The 23,618-nt window shown below is 40.7% G+C and overlaps 1 protein-coding gene across 1 annotated transcript; it reads right to left on the bottom strand.

The window, feature by feature from the left end:
- Positions 1–15,962: 15,962 nt before the first annotated feature.
- LOC147609865 (heat shock 70 kDa protein, mitochondrial-like) lies at positions 15,963–21,587 on the bottom strand. The gene is made up of 5 exons (XM_086786716.1): positions 21,225–21,587; positions 20,163–20,242; positions 19,101–19,176; positions 18,442–19,008; positions 15,963–17,579 (listed from the first exon to the last, which is right to left on the bottom strand). The coding sequence occupies exons 1-5, from the start codon at positions 21,330–21,332 to the stop codon at positions 16,332–16,334; spliced, it is 2,079 nt and encodes a 692-aa protein (XP_086642842.1). The 5' UTR covers positions 21,333–21,587; the 3' UTR covers positions 15,963–16,331.
- Between the last annotated feature and the right edge of the window lie 2,031 nt (positions 21,588–23,618).

The raw sequence follows: 23,618 nt of genomic DNA on the forward strand, positions 1-23,618 counted from the left end.
ATTTATGTGCATTTTCTCCCTCCTTATCTATGTCTGAGGTTAGGCATGGAGGGGGTTTAGTGATATTAATGAACATGTCACGTAGCGAGTAACATGGTACATAGGGCTTGACTGGACATGGAGCTTGAGTGTCGGAGTATGATCGGCAAGGGTTTCTAGGCTTTAGGGGTGATGTGCTTGGGTCGAAGGACCACAGGTGGCCGGTAACCGTGGGCAGGTAGGCCACTACATAAGCCCGACAGTGTAGAGCTTATCCATATTCCTCTATGGTTGAGTGGTGAACAAGAGCTCTATCTCCTCTCCGACTATGGTGTCTTCTTGGCAGGCAATGCAACATTGGTATCAAAGCACAGGTGATGACCTCGCTGTCTGTGCATGACCTTGCTCCAAAAACAAGATAAGATTTGTTTAATGGTGGAAAAATCTGATCTTTTTTTTGGGGGGGGGGGGTGGAGAAGCAAGGAGGTGTTTCTCGTTCTCTCTCTATCTCTCTCATTCGAAAAGCAAGACTTTGTGTGTGTGTGTGTGTGTGTGTGTGTGTGTGTGTGTTTGTGGCCGTACATAAGACGAAGCTTGTGCGGTGCAATAAAGCAAGTTGTGGCCGCCAACTACAAGCCAAAGGACAAAGTCCCAATTAGAACTGTGTGCAGCCGACGAGCAAACCTCCCACAAATATGGCAACGCGGAGGACATACGTCAACAACACATGAAGAAGACTTCTCTCTCTATCTTGTGGTAGCGCAGCAAACGCCATGGGAGAGGCACACCAATGCTATCAAATGCCTTGTTCGCCCGCCACCTCCGCCTCAAAGATCCATAATCGCCCGCCCTCATGGCTCATTAACTAAGGCTAAAATGCCAAGGTGGTTAGAAGGGGTGGAAAAGCCAAGGTGCCTGTGGTAGAGGTCCTTCCAAAGGGCACCCATGAGGACATAGCTCGTCCTCAGTATCAACATCGCATTGGGCTAGTACACTCATGAGAAATCTAGTAATCCAACACGTGTTCATTTTTGCATCATTCTTTTTGCATAAATTATCGTTTGCACTCATAGCATCGTGATAGCCTAATCTTAACCTCAGAGGGCATTTCCAGTGTCTTGTCACCTTTCTCCAACTTGAAATAAGCTGAGCTTGCTTGTATACAGCAAGAAATACATGCATGTCAGATGGAGGCCACTCATCCTCTACTGACAACCCAATTTGGTATACATGAGGTTGGTGGTTCTCATGGTGCGACCCAGACCTTACCATTTTCCTTTGATGACCTCAGAGATCAGTCTGTAGTAGTAGCTGAAGATGAACCCTTTTTGGGAGTAGCCATCGTAAATCTAAACACTACCCAAATGAACTTGGACATAGATGAGGACCTCTTAGACACTGAGGAGAATGATGTTGTAGCCGACCCGATGAGGTTCCCACACAAGAGATTTTGCATGAAACCCTCTTGGAGTTGTTTAAAATAACCCATACTTTAGAGCAAAACCATCGAGATATCTTGAAAGTTCATTCGGACTTACACCACTATTTGGGGAACCAATCAATAGCCCCACCTATTGAGTTCCCTCAACCAAGTAGAGTGGATTTCAACTCTACTCGATGAGATACCGTGTGATCCACATGAAGGCAATCCGCAACATCTACCACACAGTTCAAAGTGACTGCAAACATCTTAAAAGACCTCAAAGTGCCAGTCTTTGGTGGGGGGGAAGGAAAAAGAATGCAACAAGGATGTAGTCAATATATTTTTGCAAAAATGGTCTAACCTACATAACCTTAGGCATACATTTGAGGAATATAGAGTAGTTGAGACCAGCTTGACGTTATCAGGCAAGGTATATAAATGGTGGATGAGCCTAGCTGATAGTGCTAGACATCCTCGCACTTGGGTTGAGTTTGAGAATGCATTTTGCAAGGAATTTCACCTATGAATGAGCTTCAAAGGTCATGGCGTGAGTGGGATAGATGCTCCATGAGGGGCATAACTCTCATGTTCGGGCCTTAGCTGGTGATCTGGGCTGTTCCCCTCTCGAGGATGAAGCTTATCCCCCATCGTCTCACTGGTTGACCCTTTTTCCCTCCTCATTTGGAGGTCACATCTAGTATTCAAAGTTTGCCTCGATTTGGTACCGCTCTCGCAGCCCGCAAACCGGAACAGTGCTTTACCCCTAAATAGTCTAGTCAACTGCTGCGCCTCAACGCATTTCGGGGATAACCAGCTAGCTTTGGGTTCGAGTGGCATTTCACCCCTAACCACAACTCATCCGCTGATTTTTCAACATTAGTCAGTTCGGACCTCCACTTAGCTTCACCCAATCAGCTGTTCTCAGCTACAAAAGAATTTACCAAAAAAAAAAAGATTCTTTTCAACTCATTTCCAAATCTTTGCTTTTATGCCCCCTTCATTTCCCAAATCTCAGTATTATTAATAAGTAGCACGAATAGAGAAGGCGTGAGATAGTTTGAAATTGAAGGGAATTTATGCATTCCAAATTTTATGTGGATTTATGTGTGGTTTAGAAACCGAGTACAAAAGCTATGTGCAACCCAAAGAACTTAATGACCTTGAGGAAGCAATCAAGTACGCTGAGATATATAATGATATATCTCGTAGATCGTAGTCAGTTTTCAGATAGCAACTTGGGGAGTGTGGGGTATCAAAATTTTATTTAAAAAAAATTGGAGTGACAAGGGACATGGGGGAAAAGAGGGTCATGGAGGGCAAGAGAACAAAGGGGGACAAGAGGACCATTGGACCAAGAGACAACAAAGAAAGGAACCCCATACACATGCAAACGAAAGAGCAATATGAAAAAGCGAAAAAGGATAATTTATGCTTTCACTACAAGAGGACCATTGGACCAAGAGACAACAAAGAAAGGAACCCCATACACATGCAAACGAAAGAGCAATATGAAAAAGTGAAAAAGGATAATTTATGCTTTCACTACTTCAAACCTGGACATAGTAAGGCAGCTTATCCTAAGTTGGGTGTCAGACAGAATTCTAATGAGGCTAAGAAGGATAGTGCTTGAATTACTTAAAAAAATTTACTATTTGTGAAGAAAAGAAAATGTGATTTTTTTGCTAAGGAGATTCACTATCTGGGCCATATTGTGTCCGTTGAGGGAGCTCGGATGATGGACCCAGAGAAGGGGGAATCCATTCTGGGCCATATTGTGTCTGTTGAGGGAATTCGGATGGACCCAGAGAAGGTGGAATCCATTCTCAAATGGCCAGAGCCTAAAAACCTAGAAGAATTACAAATTTTTCTTGGTTTGTCGAGATTTTACCAACAGTATGTAAAGGACTACACGAAGATCGAAGTCCCATTGGCTAACCGATTAAAAACAAAAGGTAAATCAATTTGTTAGGAAGAACTCCAACAAAAGAGCTTTGGAAAGCTTAAGGTTGCGATTGCAGTCACACGTGTTAAAAATAGTCAACCCTAATCAGCCATTTGCACAGAAACAAACGCTAGTGGGGAAGCCATTGGGATAATTTTAATGCAAGGGGGATGTCCAATTGCATTTGAAAGCAAAAAACTTGACCGTGGGGTCTCATATGCTTCTAGATAGCCCTAAGTTTAAAACCAAGCAAAGGAGTTAGTAAGGAAAGGTTAGGGGGTTTGAGGAGGTTAAGCGAAGGTTAGGGGGCTTAAACAATTTAAGCATATCCTCCCACTCATCTAGAGCACCATGATCTAAGTTTAGTACCATTAGACGCAGTGCATAGGTATACATGGTTGTATAATCTGTGAGATAAACATCATTATGAATGATGGCCATGATCATAGTGGGGTCAATATCTCTATTGGAGTTTTTTTTATACTAATGGAATATCTCTCCTCATTAATATCTATGTCATACTATAGAAAAGAGCAGGTAAGTGTGGAAAAGAAAAGATTTAGAGTTTGAGGAGCTGCCCTTAGACTCATCGGCAAAATGAAGCTGACTCTGAGGCTTATTCCAGTACCTACTTCATTCTATCCCTCTGGGCTCTTAAGTGACGATTTCATTCATTGGCTTAATCGTTGCTCTAATTTGGCTATTTGTGCATCCTTTTCTATTAGCAATGTCATAATGGCTATTTATGCATCCTTTTCTATTAGCAATGTCATGATGGCTACTACCTCCCTTGTTTCCCTTACCTACATGAGTTGGTCCTATTTAGTGTTGGTCATATTTGGTGTTGGCCTCGTGTGCTATAAGATATAATAAAATTTATTGAATCACTTCTTTCTTTACCTGTAATTCTATCTTCATGTCTTGGATAGAGGCTGTTAGATGTGATACAACTTGATGATGGTAACTATTGATTGCTAACTCTAGTTGTTCTTTACAACTATTGATTGTTAACTCCAGCTATTCTTTACTTTTCTAGATTTCAATATGATGGGTTTAGATGGCTTCTTGGGCATGTTGCCTATTTAATTTCTCTCTTTTTTTCTCCAGATATTTAAGTCTTTACTTTTTGAATCCTTCATCTTTGTGTAGCTCTGTGGTGTTGCATGATCGTAACACTGCACTTTGGAAGAAGCAGGTTAACGAGTCAAATACACAAGTACAAACTTTAAAGGAACACTTGGCAGCTACAGAGGCCATGCATCAGGATGTCATCATGAAGAGTTTGAAGGCCACTGAGGAGCAAGAGACCAGATACAAGGCACTGGAAAGCAATAATTTGGTTCTAATCCAAACCATTGTTCAGAGAATCAAAAAGAATACGGACCTTAAGGCAAAGTTGGAACAGGCTAAGGAGCAACTCCAAAAGGAGGTTATCCACAACAACGAGCTCACAACCCTTCATGCCTAGCAAGTACAAGAACTCCAGTACAAATCCATGGTCAAAGAAGAGGAGCTGCAACGACATATCCAACAGTTATCCTCAAGTCTGAAAGAAGCGAAAGGCAAAGTCACTCACTTACAACAAGAGAGAGAACAATCAAACAAGGCACATGCAAAGAAAGTGAGAGAACGTAATGTCGCCATCAATTCTAGTCAAGTCGAGATGCAAAGGATGGTATTAGCACACCAAGAGGCAATGGCACAGATCACGCAGCAGTTACAAGATAGTCAGAGGCTGCTAGCTGTGCCAAAAGCCTCCAGAGAATCACAGAAGCTCAAGAAAGAGAGGCTACAGCCAAAACCGTATCCAAGAGGAAGCAACCCGGTGATTCAAGGAGTTGGATGCTGCAAGGATGGTCCGCGAAACCGCAATATCAAACCTCCTCAGCCAACAATGACTCTGTTCTATAAGAAGAGTTAGAATGCCACTTGGCAATACAAGACCGAAGTCAATGACAGGAGCCTACAAATGACATGTGCCTACTCCTTGAGCAAGCCTCAAAGTTAGGTCAGTTGTTGCCAGTAACCCCTCGGGCCCCTCCTCAAACTCTTACTCTTTTTTTGTCTACACTAACCCTCTCCTTACTTCAATACGATATAAATCTGTTTGAGGACCTAGGCCTAGGTGAATTAACCCTCATTAAGCAGAATACTGAAGGTGATGCTGACCCCACAATTATAATGGGAATTTTATGGGGAGATATAGTATTAACTAATCCACAAGATATCTTCTTTTATCCATTACATCCTATTGTGTTAAACCTTCGTATTTGGTGTTGGGTACTACAAAACTCTGAAATTCTGGACAACAGTGTCAAAAAATTAGACCTGTTTGTTCTAGATGACATTCCCGAGACACCAGTCAACTATGAGGTGGTAGCACACAGCTATCAGTGGATTATAAACCATGGGTGGCTTGAAGTCTACAATACTCACCAGCATCTAAACTTATGTGAGTCTACCTCATATCACCCTTTTGGAATTCTAAAACTATACTCTAATATCGACAAACACTTAGAACCCATGTTAACCAATGTACTCTACACTTTTGATGCCACCCCTATTGAATATCCTATCATAAATCTTGAGGATATCCCTAACCTTCAAGAGTTTATGAAATCTCACAAACCTAGCCACACAGCCCCTAGCATAGGTCATGGTTAGGAAGAGGCATCGTCTTCATCTTCCATCTCCACTTACCCCGTATATTCTAATGTAGCTCTAGTAAACTCCTTAATCCCTATCCTAATGCCCCACCTACTAACACATCTTAGGCCGATTGCATTTTCTCTACTTTCACTCCTCAGCAGATAGATTTTTCCACTAACCCTCTCGCCCCTGAGGAGGTACTCGCACCTCACCTGTCTCCCCAACGGCAACCTCAGAAGGTATGCTATATTGTCTCCCAAGACAATATTGAAGCTTTCACTGATGTTACAATTTTGGAGTCATTGTCTGATGGTGCAGAATATGAGGGATTCATTCGAGCTGGCAATCCTCTATTAAAGCCGAAGCTGATGTTCAAAGTACTAATGCAAGTAATGCCTTTTGAACCAACTCCAAGGATTCTACCAGAAGCCTACTCCAAGGTCACACCAACAAATCAGCCTTATGTACCATACCCTCTACGAGCACCTTGCCTAGATTTAGGAGAACTACTCCCCTTGGTTGGAGAGGGTACATTGTGGGCTAATGTGGCGCGGCACACCAAATTGGCCAATCCCCAATTGGCCGACCTGCTAGAGATCAAAATTGTCATTTTTATGATCAGTTATTGTTTTTGCAGGTGGAGAAAGGCTCACCTCGTACACACAAGAGGTGGCTATGCCACAATTATCACAAATGAGGCACATTCCAAATTAGAAGATTTTGGAATACAGCCGGACTCGCGGAAAGAATACTTAACAATTCTAGAATACAGCTAAGTCTATAAAGTTCTAAACCACTTGGCAGCCTTGTGCTCTAGGGCGAATTCGAATGCTCCAACCTTTTTGGGGTCATCATTCACCAGTCTCACTAAACTTTGCATCGCCTGACATATGCCAGACTCTAGAGCTTTATTTGTCCCGTTCCATTTCTTGAGAACTATGGGGTGCAACAAATGCACGCACATCATATTCTCTAGTTGTTTTAATAGCATCATCTCAAACACAATTACTACTGGTGGAATAGGATGAACGAGTGGTTTAACTGGAATGGGTCTTTCCAATGGTGTAGAAATTGGGACTCCCATAGCTACTGTTGTTGCTCCTCCTACTAGAATTGCATGTACTCTTGGGAGTGTGTAGGCGGAACTAGATGTTGTAACCCTTCCCATCAGTTCAAGACTTTTGGTAGTGTATATGGGTCCAATAGACATTGTTGTTACTATAGATAGCATAGGCATACTTCTCACTAAAGGATGTGCATAAGTGTGTTCCCCATGGAAAACAAGTGGAACAATAGTATTAACATAGCTATATGTTACGTAACTAGAATATACCCATCACCATAGGTTCCATTAAGTAAGGCACTATGTAATCATGAGGAGGTGGAGGAGCAATTGGAGGTACATTATCCCTAGAGGCATGGTAGAAACTAAATTTTGGAAACCCACTAGAGGCTCCTATTTTTGAGGTTCCTCTAGAAATTGCCTCATCATACCCTATCCTCGTATTTTCACATCCACAAAGGTTGAGCCAAAGCTAGATGAATGTGGTTCAGGGTGAGGAATAAGGGATGGGACTTTCTCCTTGTGCCGAGTCTCTTTCAAGAGTTGCTCAGCTTCTAGAGGATCATCACAGGGTATGTACCTATTATCGCAACCATCCCTGTAGAAATAGAATCTTAAGTCGGGTCTATTTACCCAAAACACATTTGGGTTTTTTGGATATGAACTCAATCTTGTTCCTCCCTGGTTGGGAATCCCTTTAAAAACTCTATGTTCTAACTTCATATACACATACTGTCCCATGGAAGATACGTAAAACCTTTCTAATTTTGAGGACCCTAAAGCTTTTCTAGCCCAATCTCTTAGTGGACGTTCACTTAAAAGTTTATCTAGCCAATTCTCCACTAGTAGAAGGTCTAATAAAGGGGTTGCTACTACCACAAAACATTGTGCCTTCTTTCTTGGATATTGCAGTTATTGCTTCTGGCACAATATCTTGAAACCAATAGTCTTCGCTCTCAAAATCAATAAGTGGTCAAACTCACTACTTGACTCTGGCACAACCTAGTTCTTAGCCCAATGTCATTAGGTTTTATAGATTAAGTTCCACTATCGACTATGGAAGCGTAAGAAGCTCTATCCAAACCACCAAACGAGAGCTTCCTATATAAGTGTATAGAATAGAGAGGTTTGATGCTTATTTTCAGTCTCTTCTTTCTTCTCCTCAAGCTATTCCAGTTACTTGGAGGAAGTGCTTCCCTCCATTATGCAACATAAATGCCATGTTAATGCGATCTAGGTTGGTTTTTTGCAAATAGAAATTATAATTTTGTGCTCCATTTGGGAATTAAGTTCAACTCTTGGCTCGCATTTAGAGTTCTCATATGTTAAGATCTTCTACATCCTTGTCTCTCTAACTTATATCTAGGGCTTGGTCTGATGTATAGTAGTCTCGACAATATCCAAAAGTGGTAGTGATAAATCCAACGCACTCCGTAATTCTAAGGATGCAGCACAATTGGATATACACAAGATTTTCCTCCCAACCTTGATCGCACGTAATTTGTTGATAGCAATTAGCCAACAAGGTGGTTCCTCTTAGCTCAACTGTGTAAGATCTAGGAATCAATTATTGTCGTATTCTAGACTGGATGCTCTCATGTAAATTATTTATGTATGTAAGATCTAGGAATCAATTATTGTCGTATTCTAGACTGGATGCTCTCATGTAAATTATTTATGTATGTAAACAATGGATCTACAATCACACCATTCATGTACTTCGTTTGTGGAAAGAAATCTAGAGAATGGAAGTACAAAATTGTTTACTTTTGGCCAAAAATCAAGACCTGCTAAAAATAACACTCGGGATAGTCTAAAACCAAAATCCCTAACTTTTTCCAGCCTGAAAAACTTGCTTTCGTCATAAAAATTTGAGAACTTTTGTAAACATTGGTTTTAAAAGTTATCCCACTAGGGGGGCTACCTTCACAGAGTGTTATAAATATCTATTTTTCATGTTGCCTAAAGCTATGGGGATCTTTTCCTCAATGATATTAGCTTATAGGTCCAACCTTAAGCTGATCTGGCCACAAATACACTGATTTAACCCAAGTCATGCCAGAACAGGCTAAAAGTAGCCAATAACTCATTATCAGAGCAAGCCCAAACTTGGTGCGCCAATGGACAAGCTTTTGGAAGCACAACCTTATGCTCGGTTTTGAAAACAAGTTCAAATTGAGTGTTCTGGAGCCACGCAAAGAAAACTGACCTCACTTGATGGCTTTTTTGATCAATCCGCAAAGCTCTCAAAATCTTTTCTCACAGAGGTGAGATGATAGTCTTAGACTCTAGGATATAGACTTACAAAACCTTATTTGACTCTCAGGTTAGTAGTTGTAGTCCCTTTAAAATTGCTATTCTCCAAGTTCTAGACTGAGAAAAAATTTTGGCTTTTTACTCGAAAAGAAGCCATAGAAAGCTTCAAACTCGTCCCATATTTGTCCAAATGAGATCTAACTTGATAGGTGGGCTTCTTAAAGTGTCAGGCACATTGCAAATGCTTCAACCCAAATTTTTCGTGAATATCCACTTATTTAGCAAGAAAGGCTAAAAATAGGTAGTAAACCAACTATGTAGGATTGGGGCCAAATGGCATGTAGGTAGTCCTAGCTTTTGTGAGAATTAGTGTATACTCTGTTATGAGTTTCATTTCCTGAGGGGAGAGATACCAGACATTTGTTGTTCAGTCTCACTAACGTGCATACATTGTGGACATAAGGATCATAATTATAGTGCACAGTGAATGCCCAATCATCATATGCATAGTTCATTCACTCCTTTTCAGCACCACTTGGTGTGCTAATGCATCAGCCACCACAACCATACCTGACTCTTTCTTCTTTTCCTTCTCCATATCTTTTTTGCTGTCATTAATATAATGTCCTGGCTTCTGATAGTAGTTGCATTTGCCTTTATTCTTAGGATTATCACCCCCCTTCTGCATCCTTTCCAAAAGAATGGGATTATTATGCCTTTGGCTTATATAGCTGCCTTGAGAAAAGGTTTGCCTTTACCTTTTAGGCTGGTAGAAAATGCCTAATCTCCCACTTGCATACCAGTTCGATTTTGCCAAGATTTCTCTTCTTGTAAGAGCACTTCAACCAACTCATCAAAAGTAAGGATATACCATCATCATGAGCCGAGATCGGTCTTCTTGCAAGAGCACTACAACCAACTCATCAAAAGTAAGGACATTGGGGTTACCCTTCATCATGAGCCGAAGTGTAGATGAAAAACCTTGGTATAAATCTAATAGAGCTATGTGAGAACAGTAGATACCAAAGAACTATCTGGATAGGCCTCATCAATACAAACTAGCTGCTCCCATCTTTAATCCTTGTGAGGAACTCATCCATTAAATCTCTCTTATTTATATGCTTGAACTCTAACTGCTTGCGCAAGTAGGCACTCATGCCTCGTCATGCACCTAGTAAAGCACAACAAGTGTATCCTAAGCATGCTTCACAATTTTACATGAGTGAATATGAGGAATAATGCTCCTTTTCACTAAAAGTGCCACTAATACATATTCTTGCGCATCCTTGCCATCCTGCCTTCTTCTATCACCATCCAAAGTACTTATACTATGTTGTTGTGTTGGTGATAACAACATTCCAAAGCCCTTTGGATGACCGATACAGTGCGTATAATATAGGACCACAATGGGTAGTTGGTCCCTTAAAGCTTATCTTTAGCAGAAAGTATCCCAAATACATTATTGCATGTCATTCTTCCTGCAAATAACTAATCTCTGACACAAAATGTAAATATCCCAGCTACTTGCCGATATTATCAATGCCCACTGAATACAACCAAAAATTGATACGATGGAAACTTTCAAAGTGTATGAAAAATTGTAAAGCATAAAGTGTGGAAATGATACTTAGCATGAATGCAGAAATCGATGAGAATGTTAACGATGTTGTTGAAGCTATTGAAGATGAACTCAAAGATACGATGTCGAAGATAACACGGCCTTATTTGCACACCAAATGCTACTACTACTGTTGTGCATAAAACCCAAAATCAAACAAAAATAGTTCAAACCGACACTCCCCTTAAGATGTGTGCCAAAACCTTACAACATGAGAATGAGTCCCAAAACGCACTCGAAACACTCCCAAATGCTCTGAAATGAGAAAAACAATTGTTAACATTGGTAACGTAGTTAACACCACACTATATGGTGCACATTCTCCACCTAAGAGGATAGCTCAATCTAAGATAATCAAAACAGAAACTCGAGGAGAAGATAGCAAGAGGGTGAGAGTCAAGAGAACCTGCTATGATACCAATTTGTTAGAGTGAAGATCATGTTAATCCCATTTTGGATTAACAAGTATGCTCCTCCAATTGAGGACATTAATAAGTGTCATGAAAAGGCACTATAAAAGTTGTACATTATGAGATATTGACCACCCAAGGCCTAGTTAAGTAAGTTTTTGACGCCCAAGTGTGAATAAGGGCCAAATGTATATAAGGTATTTTCTCATAATAATGAAAAGACACAATCCCCCTTTATGCTATTGAGAGCTCTTCTTTGTAGCCTGAGAGAGATTGAGAGAGAGCATTCTAGCATTTGTGCCTCTTCTATGCTTGTATGATTCATGCTTGTGTGGGAGAGTGAGAGAGAGTGATTGCCTTATGCGACGATGTGAGTGACTCTACGGTGACAACATGGAGGTGGAGCTTGGAGATATGGACCTTAACAAGTGAGCTTGGAGGCCTCAAGGGACTCAAGTTCGAAACATTGGTAAGTGCCCTACGACAGTTGTGTTCTATTTGCTCATCCTTTAGGTGAATGCATTGAGTTCCCTCTTGAAGGTGTGGTAGCCCATAACAGATCAATGTAGCAACACACACATAGATGTAACAATCAAGGAGAGAGAGAGAGAGAGAGAGAGAGAGAGAGAGATGGAAGCACAATGCTCAAAGTGGATTGATGATAATGAGTGAAGCACAAGTGAAGTGATATGATAAGGTCACTTACACACTTATAAGAGTGTGTATATACACTTGGGGAGGAAAACCTCCTAAAGAGGAAAAAAAGTATCCGGCCCATTATTAGGCTACGTCCACACGTCACTACCATATAAATTCTCCATAAGGATATGTTCCCTTCTTGTGCGAGGCTGCCATTCAACGGACCTATATGGAGAGGGCTTCTGAATGAGATGAGATTATATGTCTACCATCACATTGTGCAAGGCCTTCATATGTGTGTCCTTTATGTAGGTGCTACTGTGAGCAATTAGATGCTAAAAATTTATGGCAAGCTTACAAATAGCATGATAAATGCTCATCTAAAACAATTTTAAGAGATATATCCCAAATTAGGAGAAATTTTTCCATGGGTTTTTTGAAAATTGCACCAAGATAATCACAAAGATAATTAGGTTTAATCCTACCGAACCATCTTGTGATGAACTAAGGATGATGGAGATAGGAAGAAAAGTCTTTGATACCAACTTAGAGATTAAGTTGGGAGCAATTAAGGTGTGTAGAAATGGATTAGAGACATGGTTTAGGCATAACTAAAGCTTGATGACACGTAAGAAAAAAGATTAATAATAATGACAAGGTAATGGTATGGCTCAACACACATAATTCTTCCATTACAAATCGCTCAAATCAAGCTACAAGCCCATGCTTATATAGTAATGGGAAAAGGTCCATTTGCCCCTTGGACTTCTAAAAAGCCATGACTCTTTGTTAGCATGAAGGGGTATGCCCCTTGCTTTTGCCAAGGGTCACTTTGTCTTTTTCCCATACCTTTTTACGAAAATTACCAATTCCCAAACTCATCTAGCATACAAAGTTTGAGAAGTGGTTAAATGTAAAAATAACAACAAAAGTTATAAAGTCTATAGAAAGATATAACATCAACAAGATGGAGCCGTAAAAATGCCCTAAGAGGTTAGAACCATGTACACTAATGCTTAAAAATTATGAGTAGTGAAAACATCCTAAGCTAAGAACATCTAGAGTGGGATGGTAATTAAGAGCCTTGAATCATAAGAGTATTGAACATAAAACGATGGAGCTATACTTATTAAGAATCGTAAGAACCATAAAGCATCCACAAACAGAACTGTATAAGAACCTTGAACCATAAGAACCATAGCAAATGTAGCCATTATACCATAAGAGCCATAGAACATTGCAATATTAAGGGCAAAGAGCTATGGAAACTTTGAGTACATAGCTAAACCAATTTGAGAGAAGGGTAGAAAGATTTTTGGCTTGGGTTAGTCTTAGAAAGTTATATGGTGAGTGTGATTATAACCCTTGTGATTATAACAAGGGTTATAATCACACTCACCACGTGTGTGTGTGTGTGTGTGTGTGTGTGTGTGTGTGTGTGAACGTGTACACGTGCATGTGCATCCGTGTGTATGTGTATGTGTATGCGTATGCGTGTGCGTGTGCGTGTGCGTGTGCGTGTGCGTGTGCGCACGCACACGTGTGAAAAAATGACTCGTGTGCATGTGCGTGTGCGTGAGCGCACGCACACGTGTGTGAAAAAATGACACGTGCCCAAACCCTTGAAAAGCAAAAGGTGACATTTTAAAGAGGGAAGAAGGAGATATATACCTAGATGAATCCAGGAACATGCCCAAATTCACCTTATAAGAAAGTGTAATTTATAATCTCATGGTAGTCGTCCACAAGACAATAAGCCATCAACTCCATCATGCATAGTATGGACTAGATACTACGACATCCACACTAATGTCATCAGTGCCCAATAGTGGGTGTAGAACTTGGTATCAATATATGCTTCCACACACACACACACACCCCACGCACACGCATAAGAGCATACATTCATACAAAGGTCTGTGTACTGCGTTTCTGTCAATGCTCTGGAGATGCAAGGCAGATTCAGCCATAATAAGGCCTAGCACTAAGAATTATAACAAATAGAAAGAATTATTACAACAAAACCGTAGTTGATAGGGCATATGCACCACTAAACATAGAAAGAATTAACACAATATCAACTGGCTGCAACTTGGACGAAACGTCACAATGTGAAATTTGCATGTCCGCTAATACAACATAAAGATATACCTAGATGAATCCAAGAACATGCCCAAATTCACCTTATAAGAAAGTACAATTTATAACCTCATGGTAGAAGGAGATAAATAATGGATATATGGGAGTCATGAGAGAGGGGGATGATAATATAAGATACTTATGAGCATATTAAGGTTTTAGAGTGTGTGGAGGCAAATTAAGGAATTGGGCATCAATTTGAAGGTTTTTTTTAAACTCTAATTATGAGGGGAAGTCATACGAGAAGAAGAGAGCTGATGAGGAAGACATGCGCAGCCTGAACGTGTAGAAGGAGAGGCATAACACTATGGTTTGGCTAGATGAGAGCGAAGGCATGTGTGTTGATAATTGGCTTAAGTAGGCTATCGAGAGAGAGTCATATATAGGGTAGGATTAAGAGTTATTATGATTAAGAAAGAAGCAAAATCTCAATGCGATTTCCTGGAGATGATCGTGGAAGTGAGACCAAGATAGCTAGCTGGCCATCGTCCCCAAAATTGTGTGTGTGTACATGTGTGTAAGAGAGAGAGAGAGAGAGAGAGAGAGAGAAGGAAAGATGGTGTAAATGTTGGGTCAGACAGGAAAGAGATAAGGAAAGGTATACGTATATTCAAAGAGAGAGAGAGAGAGAGATTTATAAAAATGTGTGTTTGTTTATAATCATAAAAATATGTGAATAGACAATTTGGGAGTCAAAGTTGAGTCTGAGAGAGAGAGTGTGTGTGTGTGTGAGAGAGAGAGAGAGAGAGAAAGAGAGAGAGAGAGAGAGAGAGAAGGCTAAATATATGTATTGTGTATATAAATGGGTATATGCATATGTAAATAAATGTATGTGTATATATTAATAAAAATTATGAAAATGCATATTTATATATGTATGTGTAATTATGAATATTGAATATATATATATATATATATATACACATATATAAATGTATATATGTGTAAAAGAATAGGACAATTAGGAATATATATAGATGTACGTGTAAGATGTATAGGAGATGGAACATATAGATTTATATATAAGATAGAGAAGTATATGTAAGAACTAGGAAGTAAATGTGAAAAAATATACGTGTATGATGATGAAAATTGTGTGTGTGAATGGTGTATGTGAATAATCAAAATGAAAATGTGTGAATGTGCATGCACGCGCACTCTCTCCCCCCCTGTTCTCTTCAATTGGAGAGAGAAGAATGTGATGGTATAACATATCTCTATATTTTTGTATTACTGTAAAAGCACTCTCTGACTCCTGTTGACCAATCATTACATTATGAGCTTGCCTTTTGCGCTAAATCAGAAAAGATACAAAGCAACACATATTGTTTCAGTATGCCGGTTGATATCTAAATGTGGAAATAATGAGCTCAGCAGCATGGAGTCCGTGTGATCGATGACCCTCTGCGCGAGGTGAGAGGGGGAGAGGGCAAATCTGTAGTTCACGTGAGCCACGAGAAAACATAAGTATTATCAGTTAATTAATTGCACCAGCAGGAAAACATCATTTCGGTGCCCTATTTTTGCTGAATGGATCACCTTTTGCTGGTTTCTATTCCTACAGCAACTCCTAAGAAGGGACATCTTGCCCGCCCCCAGAAATTGTGCACTTATTTCCGAATTTTGGGGTGATCTTGCACTATATATATTGATTTGGTGGAAGTCTGAACAGCAATGAAAACAGCTGTCTACCCCAGCTCAGCTCGTGTCTTGGTTCAAACAAAAGGGTGGAGAGAGACAGACAGAGAGAAAGGATTTGTTGGAGAAAAGACGAGAAGGCGGGTGGAGGAGGAGGAGATACAATCACCCTTGCACTCGTGAACTCAGAGAAGACAACACACGCAAGAATTAAATTAAACTCTCATTCATGAGTACTAGTGTTTTTCTCAGCTAAGAGTACAAGCTCCTTACAAAAGGCTGTTGAGTTTAAAGTGAAAAAGAAAAGTTAAGCTAAACCTCGCCACTTACATCGTCACAGTCTCGAATTACCAAATAAATCAGCAGTAGATTTTATTGGAGCCCAAAAGCTCAGGCAGAAAAGACACTTGAATCACTGTGCTCGCAGTAAATGCCAGTGAAGGCCAGTAGAGATGAAAGATCCCATCGAGCCAAAAACCCTTTTTCTAGTCAGGTGGGATAATTCAGTTATGTATTCAAGTCATGCATGATGAAACCAAAAAGCTTTTTAAATGGCCAACCTGGTTGGATGCTTTTCACTTCTTAGCAACATCTTCATACTCGGCCTCGGCCTCAGCCTCGGCAGCTTCTTCTTCTCCGCCAGCGGAGGATGCACCTGACTGCTTATTCAGGGCCTCCCCAATTTTCATGGCAGCAGCTTGGACAGCTTGAACCTTCTGTTTGATTTCTTCAGCGTTCTCGGAGTCCATAGATGATTTCAAGTCTTTGACCGCTGACTGGATACTCTCGACAGTTTCTGCAGGCAGCTTGTCCTTATAGTCACTCAAACTCTTCTCGGTAGAGTAGACCACACTGTCAGCCTCATTCTTAGTATCAATCAATTCCTTCCTTTCCTTATCTTTCTGTGCATAAAGCTCTGCATCCTTCACCATCCTATCAATATCAGACTCTGATAGGCCCCCAGATGACTGAATGGTAATCGCTTGTTCCTTCCCAGTTGCCTTGTCTTTAGCAGAGACATTGACAATTCCATTGGCATCAATATCAAAAGTCACTTCAATCTGGGGCACACCGCGGGGAGCTGGGGGAATGCCAACAAGATCAAATTGTCCCAACAGCTTATTATCTGCAGCCATCTCACGCTCACCTTGCAATACTTTGATACCTACTTGGGTTTGGCTGTCAGCAGCAGTTGAAAACACCTGGCTCTTCTTTGTGGGGATGGTGGTATTCCTTGTAATGAGTCGGGTAAACACCCCTCCCAAAGTCTCAAGACCTAGAGACAGAGGAGTAACATCCAGAAGCAACAGGTCTTTCACATCTCCTTTCAGGACACCACCCTGAATAGCAGCACCCATGGCAACACACTCATCAGGATTGACACCCTTGCTAGGGTCTTTCCCAAATATTTGTGAAACAACCTCCTGCACTTTGGGCATTCTCGTCATCCCTCCAACGAGTAACACTTCATTTACATCCCTTGCAGAAATTCCAGCATCCTTAAGGCAGTCTTTGCAAGGCTGTTTGGTTCTGTCTATGAGATTGCTGACCAGTCCCTCAAACTTAGAACGTGTCAAAGTTAGGTTTAAATGCTTTGCGCCTGAGGCATCAGCTGTGATGAATGGAAGGTTGATATCAGTCTGAGTAGAGGAAGACAACTCCACCTTGGCCTTCTCAGCAGCTTCACGAAGCCTTTGGAGAGCCATTCTATCAGAGGTCAGATCCAAGCCCTGTTCTTTTTTAAACTCCTGCACAAGATACTCCAGAAGAGCATTGTCAAAGTCTTCACCGCCTAAGAATGTATCACCATTGGTTGCTTTTACCTGCAAGCACAAGAAGGCTGAAAGTTAGGCCTAGAAGGTGATACTTCTTTAACCCATTACTGGCTACATCAGTTACTGGGTGGTCTGTCAGTGAAAAAGCCAGAGGCAATCTTGAGGAAAGCCATTAGACATTCAAGGTTCAATAGCAAAACACAAACGTTGTCAAGCACAGCTCTCAAGAGAGAGAACTCACTTCAAATAGCAACCTGAAAACATCACATCATCAAATGCTAGCATCTAGACTGGAAAATGCAGCTAGAAACAGGACAAAGTATCGTGACACAGTAGCATGGTGGTGCAATCTTCATGCTACAATACGAGGGACCCTCAACAATGTGAATCAGGACAGAAAATCTCAGAGAGAGTGGTCATGGGATTACGTAGAAAAGGCAGAAATAGATGTTCCTACTCAAGGACAAAATGACATGCCTGAGAAAACATCGGATTGTTAAACTAGCACATCTATGCAAGCAATGGCAAAGGAACCTTGACACTGAACAACGAAGTCTTAAAATTTCAAATACCATTTCTGTCAAGTACATAGGTACTAAGCAAGGAGGAAGCCATTTACGCCTAACAGCAGCCAACTCATTCATAAAGCAAAACATCTATCATGGTTTTACAAAAACACTTAACAAAAAAGAAAAGAACAGCACAGACGTGTGAAAATCAAACTGGAACCCACTAGACTCTCCAGCTATAGGAAGAAAGATTGCCTGTTTCCATAGGTGGTCACATGCTTGCGATACAAATTATGCGAACTCAAGGATTTTTCACTAGATAATGTACTATTTCTCAGCCTAAAACAAAAGACAATTTCAAACAATAAATAAGGAAGAGCACAAAAGCTAATGGTTCCAACCTCAAAAACGCCACTTTGCATCTCAAGTATAGAAATATCAAATGTGCCTCCTCCCAAATCAAACACTGCCACCACTCCCTCCTTCTTGTCAGAGCCATAGGAAAGCGATGCTGCTGTTGGTTCATTGATAATTCTCTTGACATCAAGTCCTGCAATTCTCCCTGCATCCTTAGTGGCTTGACGCTGTGCATCATTGAAGTAAGCTGGTACTGTAATTACAGCTTGAGACACAGATCTACCAAGGTAGGCCTCCGCAGTTTCCTTCATTTTTGTCAGCACAAATGCACCAATCTGACTAGGGGAATACTGCTGCCCACCAGCCTCAACCCAAGCATCTCCATTTGAAGCCCTAACAATCTTGTAGGGGACCATCTTCATTTCCTTTTGTGTTTGAGGGTCATCAAATGACCTTCCTATCAGCCTTTTGGTCCCAAACAGAGTATTTGTGGGGTTAGTGACGGCTTGTCTTTTGGCGGGTGTGCCAACAAGCCTCTCCCCCTTGGATGTGAAGGCAACAACCGAGGGTGTTGTTCGAGCACCTTCAGAATTTTCAATCACGCGAGGTGTCTGGAGACCATTCATTGCAAAAAATGGAGTTTAGGCATTGTCCAAAAGTACTATTCACATGAACATGTGATAACAACTTCAGGCAGGCTCACCTTTCCTTCCATGACTGAAACGCAAGAGTTTGTTGTACCCAAATCAATTCCAATAATATCATTGCCTGGCTTTGAGCTGTATCAATCGAAAAAATGAGTTTAAAAAAGAGCTCAGGAGCCATAACATTCATAGGAGAAAATACGCCTAATTGAAACTAATCGGCTTGTTGCCAAGTTTAAGAGCTAATTGTTTTGAGTAAGGAATTGTACAGATTTCCACCTGAAGTAAAACGCTGGCACTGCAAGTAATATCAGCCCACTCCCAATGATAGCAGAAAGAGTTTAGGCAGTGCATTACTTTATATCATGATCTTAGTAACTAACTTCTTACTGTAGAGGGCACCTTGACACATGATTTATTAAAATCTAGCATAGATGCAAAACAAGGACTTCTGTCGAATTGCTTCAAATCAAGCGTCCTTGCTAGAAAGTTTAGATCAATTACAGAGCCTCAATAATCCACTATCCCATACACACAAATTCTACTTGTTATGATGTCTCTACACCGTTGCAGATTCCGCATGCTATAACATCTCTGCTTGCTTTGTTAGCACTCAAAAAAGGTGCAGGTCTCCATAAAAATACGCACAAGACCACCATAGAAATGCAGTGTTGCTAAAAATTTCAATTTACCAGCAAAGAAATGATTACAACAGAAAAGGGAATGAAATGGGAGATCAAGGCTGGTGAGATTACTGCTTTGAGAATCTTTAGTGTGTTCACAGCAAAGAAACACAAAAAAATTTCAAAAACACCAATGGAAAAAACATACAAAGAAGAGAATTACAAAACTGTGGAAGGAGAAACAGGCTAAAGGGCTATATTCACTGGGAGACATTAAAAAATGCCTAACCTAGTCTTCTCCTCCTGGCAAGAAATGAATGAAAGCAAAGACACTCATTGGGATGCCATCACCATTCTGCAATCTTGTAAAAGCTTTCAGGAGCCATCTCTCCCGTCACAGGGCTTAGGTTGACCATAAATGACAGACATTTTCAAAGCACACTAACAGACACTTCATATTGAAGAATATATGGAAAAAAAAAAGACTAGGCAGCTGACCTGAAAGCTCGGGCACTGCCAAACCATTTTCTCGTAAAAGCAGAGGTAAATTGTTGTACAGGGGCCCTTGTTTCCTCCACCTGCAACAACAAGACAAATCCAGATTACCTCAAAACCATGAATCAGATGGGCAGATGATGCAACAAAACATCATCCAGCTTCCCTTGATAAAGGAGATACAACTTTACAATACCCAAGGTCCAAAATCTCTTCAGCTAGCCCCAGAATAATGTGTTAATGTCCATGGAGTTTAAGGTAAATGAATTTGACGCATTAGTTTACATGAGAATTGAGCCGCAACCAAAGATTGGTTAAGTATGTAAGAGTTTCTACATTCAAACTTTATCTTGAGAATTATATTGGGTTTAAATTCCCACCCCCATATGGCAAACATGGTGCTATGACCACTTGGGCAAGAGGACGCAGACTCAAATTTCAAACATTCATATATATTATCTAAAGGAAATTATGAGAAGATATATTTCAGAAATACAAGTATGAATCTAAGTTACACCCAAAAGCCAGTATTCCCTTTTGGTTGAAGAAGGTGTCAGGGTTTGAACTCCTGACCTCATGGATAGGGTGGGTCGTGAGCAAACCACTCGGGCAGGAAGCCGGCAATATTTGTCATATGTCAACATTTGCTTTCGGTTGAAGAAGGTGTCAGGGTTTTGAACTCCCAAACTCTTGGATAATGAGCTAACCAGAGCCCAGTCAGGGGTTCTAATTCCCAACCTCTTGGATGAGCTGGGTCGTGAGCTTACCACTCAGGGAGAATGCTATGTGGTGGTTTTTTTCTGATGCAACTGAAAGAAAAATTGAGTGGAATTTTCTTGCAAAGAATCAGATTAAACCGTTTAATCGGGCTTAATCAGTTAGCTTCAGATATACTAATCTACGGAAGCGTATATTAGGGGAGATGCTATGTGGCTTCCAAACTTGGTTGTGTTCTAATGCAAATTTGACCTTTCTGAAGGCAGAAATTTTGTGGAAGTCCCTTGAAAAAATCAGATTAAACCGTTATTCTAGCCCTAATCAAGACTACTCCAAGGAAGTACATACCAGGGGGGATGCGGCAGCCGCTGCGACGCTGCAGAGGCGAGCTGCTCCGACGGCAGAGGCAGAGGAGCGGCGGAGCAAGCGAGAGGCAAGAAGCGCGCTTGTCGCCATGGCCGGGTGTCACTCTAGCTCTGCAACAGAGAAAGCCACAAAAATTGGAAAAATGCAACCGTACCACAGAAGCTCTGGCGATGGCGGGGGGAGGAGCAAAAGGGCCGGCCGAGGGAGCTCTGGCTATGGCGGTGACGCAGGTGCTCTCTGGCTAACCACTGTGTAAACGAGAAGTCTGGCGCCGAAGAGCTGCTTTCAACTAACTTAAGGCCAGCAGAAAAAAATGGAAACTAAAAATTGTGTAGCATAAACCCTAAAACCCCTCTCCAAGTTATGACAACAAATAGGTTTGAAAAATCAAATATGATTTATTTAGTTGACTAGAGTTCTTTTTTTTTAGATTAATTAATTGTACTATACTATATAAGCCAGGTTTACATTTCAGACCTGCGAGCCCGGGCGTTTAACACTTGGGCCAGATCATGCCGTCAAGTTGCTACATCTCTTGAAGAAAACCTATCCTGCTAAACCTTGTCAAGTAATGTCTGTCTGTTTTCCCAATTGCCATGCTGGTGGGGATGATATCAAACCCCTTAGATCTGAAAAATATGCAACAGATCTGTGTAGGTGGTTTACCTCATGCATGGAGGTGAGGGATATATATTTAGGTGAGCAACGCGGTGAGCAATTACGTGTAGTAGTAGTTGCCAGTGAAGCTAGTATTTGCCTCAGCTTCAAGAGGGGGTAATCGTGTAGATATCACATACCATTACAAAAGCAATAAAATTGAAGTCCTAAAACAATCGAACAAACTTAAGGGTACAAAAATATGGATTGCAGGAAGAACTTAGTCCAATGTATGTTTTCTTTTCTGGACCATAGATTTAGCTCAAGACCGACATGGTCTTTCAACTATGTATTTGTCTCACATGTCATTTTGGCCTTATGTAGACATTATACTCTCTCTCTCTCTCTCTCTCTCTCTCTCTCTCTCTCACACACACACACACACTCACTCACTCACACACACACACACACACACAAATGTGAACATTTTTTCGGCATTAATGATTGCCCACCATTTGTGCAAAAGAAAGATGCATATGAAAAAAATCTTCCATCGCATTTTTTTAAGTTTTAGAAAAATATCTATGGAGCAAGTTGTCTCTTTGCTAGAAATGGCTAGGACATATGGACTTTACAAGCCATTAGGGCCAATTGAGTAAATAGCAATTTGGTTATTGTAGTCTTTTAAATATATGATTGTTTTATTCCAAAAATTCCATTTCTAATTCTTGATTGATTGTCAAAACATAATTCTATTTTATTGCTTATGATGGGCTCACAAGTTTTTGGTCGAAAGCTTGTGCTAACAATATGGTGACACTCCGGCCCCACCAAAAGGAAGCTTGAAATGCAAAAAGCTTCTGACCTAAATAGGTTATAGGCAAAGTGGAAAGTTGTGCTTCGTGAGATTAAACTTGCACGATGGGCTTGAAAACCACTACTTTCAACTCATGTTTGTTGAAAGAGTGATGCCATGTGTGAACATCAAGACAGATGTCCAACCCCCCAAGCAGACCACATCAATGCATCCATGTGAAAACACCTAAACAAGGACAATCATGTGTGTCATCATATCGCCTAATAGGTAAATCAAAATTAAACTTTTTTAGCATTCAAAAGACAAATTAAAAAAATCAAAACAATCTTAAAATCACATGGTTTTCAAACTAGACAATAAGGGTCGAATCAGCGGTCGCATTTTACAACTTTATTGTGTATGGCAAGATTCTCAGTTAGTGCTTTAAATGTATATCTTGACACTAGAACTAACCCCCTTCTTGGTAATTACTGGTTATGGTAGGAGGGAAAGTTTGAATCACTAGTTTAATCTTTTGCTACACTATTTTTCAGGATGCAGTTCCTTTCTATATGGAAAGTATACCCATGGATGTTGGATCTCTAATGTGCCACCCAATTTGTCTTATAGATGTTGCCAAAACGTACAATGAAAATTATTTTGGGGAAAGTGATGTTGTAGCTTTGTCTACTTGGTTTATGGAAACTAAACTAGCTCCACAATTTTTAGAGAATTTTGAAATCCTCATGTTTGGAACTTCATAATTTGTACATATCAACGTTGTCAAGCTTTAACATGTAGCCTTTGCTCTAGGTTTTTTTTTTTTATAGGAAACGGCTTTGTGTATTAATACTAAAGTTCCACCCTACACTCCATGAAGACCCTTAGGTCCAGTAAGCCTTCCACAAAATACAGTAGTGCCCCCTACGAAGTTGTGCCATGACCTGCCCGGTGCCATGTCGTGCTGTCCCCAGCCCCTCACT

This window comes from Cibotium barometz, chromosome 50 (genome assembly GCF_041138505.1).
Source record: "Cibotium barometz isolate CiBa-2024 chromosome 50, ASM4113850v1, whole genome shotgun sequence".
Taxonomy (NCBI): Eukaryota; Viridiplantae; Streptophyta; class Polypodiopsida; order Cyatheales; family Cibotiaceae; genus Cibotium; species Cibotium barometz.